At 38.4% G+C, this 6,000-nt stretch overlaps 1 protein-coding gene across 3 annotated transcripts in view; it reads right to left on the bottom strand.

Annotated features, from left to right (window-relative positions):
* Positions 1-2,139: 2,139 nt before the first annotated feature.
* Positions 2,140-6,000, bottom strand: part of ESRP2 (epithelial splicing regulatory protein 2) — a 61,174-nt gene continuing 57,313 nt past the window's right edge. For 2 of the 3 annotated variants that reach the window (XM_019497498.2, XM_059713759.1), the window contains one exon: positions 2,140-3,547. In XM_019497498.2, the coding sequence (XP_019353043.1) occupies positions 3,389-3,547 (159 nt within the window). In that variant the 3' untranslated portion in view covers positions 2,140-3,388. The remainder of the gene's footprint in view (positions 3,548-6,000) is intronic. The other variant, XM_006269305.4, reaches the window with a different exon arrangement.

Here is a 6,000-nt window from a genome sequence, read left to right as displayed (position 1 = left end):
GATTGTGTGGTTTGGAGCTCGTTGCCTTCAATGAGAATTTTCAAAGCCACCAAGGAGTTAACAGGTTATTTTTGAAGAAAGGTAGATAGCTACCTTACTCATGCCATGGCAGCTCAGATTTCTCAACCTGTTACGGGAGGAGTGGAATAGTGTACAAACAACAATGGAAGTTGCTGTAAAGAGACTGGAAGCTTAAGTAGATTAAGCACCAGGTTCAACTAACATACAGCCACAGGTTTTATAAAAGGCTGTTAAGGGAAAAATAAGATGTTTTAACTGATTGCAAAGCTGATGACATGGCAGATTCTTGCCAGCTGGAGTGTGGCAGGATGCAGCAGAGAAATGAACTAGCTAACTTTCTTCTACAGAAGATCTAAAACTACATGCCTCTTTCATAAGCTCCACACTGCCTCAAGCTGTGGGGCACCTCTCTCTCAGGTAAGTGCCATGACTGCTAGGCTACAGAATCATGCTGACTCTTTGTCTCTGGCCCAATTAATATTCAGGTTGTTCATGTTCAGTGGAAGAGCTTGAAACAGGAGCGAATGAATGCATCTCATCCTGGAACACCATATGGCCAGATATTAGATGTCAGTTTGAATCCCATCAAGCAGAGGAAGATATTAAACTTGGTCTCCCACATGCTAGGAGAATTGCTTTAAACAGTGCGCCATTTGATAGGCAGGAATGACACACTTCTTCAGCCATATTTTGTGCCCGGCCCAAACTGCAAGATACACTCTGAAAACACAAACCAAACTGGGCCCTGAAGGCAAGATAGGTGGAGGTAGAGAATGGGACACACCTAGTTACTGGAACCTGAAAGGACTGAGGTGCCCAGCTCAGTAGTGTAAAGACTGAGGAACTTTCAGGCACACCTAGAAATGGAACGTAATTGCCACACACATCTAAACCTTGGCCCAAGCAAAAGAGCAAGCTTCAAAGCACATCTTGATCAGACCAGGAGAAAGGAGAACATCCTTCCTATACAGTCACATTTTTCCATTTAAAAACAAGGGCCCCCAGTACAAGTACCTAGGCTGATTACAGCCATGATAGCAAGGAGTGAGGATAGGGGAACTTGAAAAAAGGTAGCTCCCATGCCAGCTCTGTATGTAAAAGTAAAAAAAAAACCCAACATAGTAAATATTGCATATTTCTTTTTATAAACTAGACCAAAAAGACCCTTTTACAAACAAACCTAGTATCACTTTCCCCATTTTGCCCATAAGGAATCAGGGCAGACTGCTTTACCTACTTGACCTCAGTCACATACTGCAGGTCAGAGAGAGTGGCAATAGGACCTCAGTTCTCTGTCTTATGTACTCTGAATGAAACATCTTTTTTATGCTTCTTTTATAGTTATAGAATCCCAGCCAAAGCCAAGACAACCCTGTTCTAGTACAGAAGAATCAGAAAGTTACCAGTTTAGCTTCCTCATGCAATCATATACACAATATAAAGGAAAAAATAGCATGTACTAATCTATAGTTTCTACGAGTTGCTCATATAGCTGTGTAATTGTTTTTTCCTACAAAATCCACGTGTGCTTCTGTGCTTCTCAAACTCTCCAATTTAATCCAAATTCAAACCAAGAGTTACACAAAAGTATTCACAGAATTTGGGGGTTGATGGACTTTACAGCTTGACATTTAATAAGAGGCAGAATATTGCGTCTCTTACCAAGGCAGCAGAAGCTTTGTGAAACTCCAATTCTAGTAGGTATACATTAAGTTCATTGGCACTGCAGTGCTGGTGTATATATCCTGTGGGTCTGTAATTAGTTTCATAGTTTCATGGCCCTATCTTTTCTGTCCCTATCTTTTTAGAAACACTTTATGAAGGCTAACTTGCAGCGGCCCAAGCTCCCCGGCTCATTTTGTCACACTCCTCCTGAACAATCCATCTGGGTGAGTGCAAGCTGTGTTCTACCCCAGTTGTCACCATTAATGGCTATGACTAGCTATTTAAAATGAAATAGATGAGCTTACTTTTTGTACAGGTGACACGTTTAAGTATTTTCTACCAATCAGTTAAAAATTCTATATATGACGGTCATACCATCAACACTGAAGTTAAAGGACTAAGTGGAATTGATGTTACTAAATGAGGTATGAATACATTTAATAAGCCAACACGTATTGTAAGCATCTCCTTTATTTGTTGTAATATAAAGAAGCATACATCATTCAGTTCTTTTAAGTACAACTCAAATTGTACACTAACAAAAAAATCAATATACACAGACATCCGTGAGCCTGTCACAAAAGGACTCATTACATTTTTGCTCTGCTGGTATTGCACTTTGAATAGTTTTTAAGTAAGGCACAGTAAAAATAAAGTCATTTAGTGCTTCTACAGCAGATGTCTTTTTAAACACATATGCTACATGACATAAAAGTAGCTCTTCTAGCTTATATATATACACACACATGGAAAAAAGGAAAAAAGAAAAAGGCATGCACTAGAAGGCTTAGATTTCAACATTTCCTGTTGCTTCATAATATACAAATAAAGTAGTTTAAAGATGTAAACAAATTGCATGCACATAAACTAGAGCAAAATCTTTAATACAGTATCTGAAAGCTATTATGTTTAAATAAAAAAATATAACTTAGTACTCAGCGTTTATGTGCCATTTTTGTCCTGTAGAAACTAAAACTTGGGGGGGTAGGTGGGTTGCCTTACATATTGGCAGCATGCATATTGATAGGAAAGACAGATATGGCTTTTGCAATACACAACACAATGTAGGGAAGCTTCTCCTATTCCATTTGAGTGCAGCATCCTGGGTATTCTCCAGTTGAGGAAAAAAACCCAAAAAATTCAATAGGATTTAATGCTCTGAATTGGAAAAAAAATGGAAGTTTCAGCAGCCCTTTCTGGAGACAAACTCTACCAAAACCAGACACTTTGCTGAATGTAAATTCTTAAAAACAAAACACACAAAGCCTGAACTAACCCAAGCTTTACTTTCCACTTCACATACTAGAGAACAAAAATTAGGTCTCCATCTTTCTTTCCCCCCCACCATGTCTCTGTGATAGCTGAAGTGCTGTTGGATTGTCCAAGTAGTTAACTGGGTGGAAGTTTTGGGGAACATTTACTCTTGAAACTAAGCTTCCATCTTTCTTAAATCAATTAATTTTGGTTTGCTTTGGTTTGTCTGCTTGTTACCGGTTTCTCTCTTTGGCAAAGAACAGACCATTTTTCAAATTAAGTATAGGGATAAGTACAGCTCCACACCTCAACACACCAGGTGGAAAAGGCACATTTCCTTCTGTATAGGTGGAATGGGAAGACTTCTTCTTAAATAAAAGGAACAATATTTAGTATGACTTCTCCCTCCCTCCCTCCCTCCCCCCTTCCCTCCCACAGAGTGTTTTAATTAAACCAGATAAAGTTCTACATAGCGACTTCCCAGGAGCCGTCCGTTTTTCTCAGCCACTGCTTTTTTAGCAAGGTCCAGGCTCGGAAAAGTCACCAATGCTTCCCCACTGGGCCGGCCACTAAAGTTGTAAAGCATAAGGATGGAATCTGTGTGGAGCTGCAGGAATAAGAACACAAGAGAAAGAGAAAAAGAAATACTGTTAAACTCAGAGGCTTTGTCTCTAGTACTTGTGCTCTCTTGCTGGTTTATTCCATTCCTTTGTCAAACTATGTTTCTACTGACCTAGAAGTTTATAAAGAACAACTTCTTCATTTCGGATCTTTTTTCTGGCTACAAACAGCCAAGCATTGTAGAATACTGAACAGCATGGCTTTTAGGTTATCTTTGGAAGCAGAAGGATCACAAGTTATGCTGGTGTGCCAGGCAGAAAGATTTAATATGCCTCCATAGGAACAGTCCAATAGAGGAGCACTGCACATGACTCAGAATGACGGTTAGCAAGATGATAGAGTTTAAATGTTAATAAAGAGCAGGCCGAACCAAGCTTGCAGTGAAGAATTCTTGTCCTACCTGGCTTGCTTGCCAGAATAGGTAGATGAAGACTAACCAAGACAGCATGAATACTCACAGAAAAGGTAGGAAGTGACATCAGAACCTCATGGAAGGACAGAACAGCTTGAGGCGTGGCATAAGAATTAACAGAACTCAGATAGATAAGAAAAAATATTTGCCAAAAATAAGACAGTTAGATTTGTTGGGATACTTTAAACTGAATCAAGAAAATCTCTATTAAAATGTTAATGGGGGGGAAGGAAAGGAGAGGGACTGAGGCAATTAAAATGCTCTGTGATTGAACTTAAGTCAGTTGGGGTAATGTGTCCTCATGTATTCTCAAAGATTTACATTTTATAAAATGTATTTCTTTCTTTATTAACTAGTCTGCAGACATGCTATGACTTCTCTGTGACATCTCGGGCATCTCTCACAAGAGCCTTGAAAAGTAAATTTAGAAGTCATGTGTATTTGAGTATGAGAAATCTGACCCAGGTTTAAAAATCAAAACTTGAAGAAACAAGGAGAACAGAGTACAAGATCCTCGTTTACTAAAAACCTCAGATGTGTCACTTCAGTGCCAGAAAGCACACACAAACACCTGCTAAGTTGGAAGACCAAACTCAGTTTTTTTAAATTTGGTAATGCAGAGATGAAGCTTAAAATATTGCTTTGTTGAGTCTGATTTAAAATGTGAATTTTGTGGCTCAGGAAAACAGCCACAAACTTAAACACCTGGTCTAATGCAAAGAATTTTGGTTATCACCAGCATTAGCTTGTGACCAACTTTATATTAAAACACACAAAGCCAGTACATGCCTGAACTTTAAATCACCCAAATGCTTGGCAGGACATGAAAGCACTCAAGCTATAAGCAACAGTATGTTGGAAACTTAAAATATTTGTCAGGAAAGTTACCACAGAAACCATTACATTCATTCAGTGATACATTTCCTCTCCAGAAATGAGGTGAATTAGAAAAGAAGCATGCAGAAAAATCTTCACAGACTTCATATAAACATTTCTGAAAGAAGCCCAAGTTAGGGTTAGAAATAGTCCTTGTAGGTTCTACATTACCAATGGGCTCAAAAAGAAAAAGTGATTACTTTGTGTACAGCTTCAACTGGAGAAAATATCATAAGTGCAGGTGTCATGCTACAGGCCCACACACAGGTCACAATACAATGGATATGGTTACATTCCTAAGTGCAGGAGGCATTTAAGAGTTTTCATAACCATTTGCATGTGAAGTCAGTGTTTTAGGATGTCAAAATCAAATGTTAGAAATAAATCACTTTTGGTTTGTTTGTTTTTTTAATGAAATGGGGATAGTTGAAAATTCATTAAAAAAAACATTTAGAAGGTCAGTGAAGGTAGAACTGCACCTTTGTTTAAATCTCTTTGGTCTAACTTGTTTACATTCCCAACTTTAGACACATTAAGTAAACTTATTAACATTTATATATGTTTTTAATTATATGCGTAGAGGAATGATGCATTCAGTCCCAACTATGTCTCAGAAGATATAGTGTAAGTGTAATGCTGAGAAAGCCAGAATCAGCATGCAGAGACAGACAAATAGGTGTGGTTCACTATTAGACAGCTTATTTGCACATATGTAAAAAAAGCCCTCTTGCCAAAGCAAGAACTTACTCATGCAAAGTGAGCAAGAGCACAACCACCTCTAGATAACAACACAGTGTGGGAAAAACTGATTTTTAAATGTGTGTTTTTTTATGTCAACATTAGCGGAAGTATATACTTACTGCTACATTCAACAAACAAAAAGAAAAGCACCGGATTAAAATCTCACAAGAAATACTCAAAACAGCAATAAACTATTGTGAAACTTTAACAAAAACATTTTTGCACAAAGCCAAGCCATCACAACCTCCACCATTTAACACTGCTCTCCCCTCAGCTAAAGATCATAGGAGTGGCCTCAGTTTCACCAGGTTAGTTGATTTTTATAGGACAGGAGAAGGGAAGTTAGGAGCAAGGATCCCAAGGCAAGCTAGGAAGGGAAAAAAATCTCCATGTCACCAAGCCCTTCATTT

This window comes from Alligator mississippiensis, chromosome 10, assembly GCF_030867095.1.
Source record: "Alligator mississippiensis isolate rAllMis1 chromosome 10, rAllMis1, whole genome shotgun sequence".
In the NCBI taxonomy this organism is placed as follows: Eukaryota; Metazoa; Chordata; order Crocodylia; family Alligatoridae; genus Alligator; species Alligator mississippiensis.
This window is presented reverse-complemented; position numbering and strand designations above follow the sequence as displayed.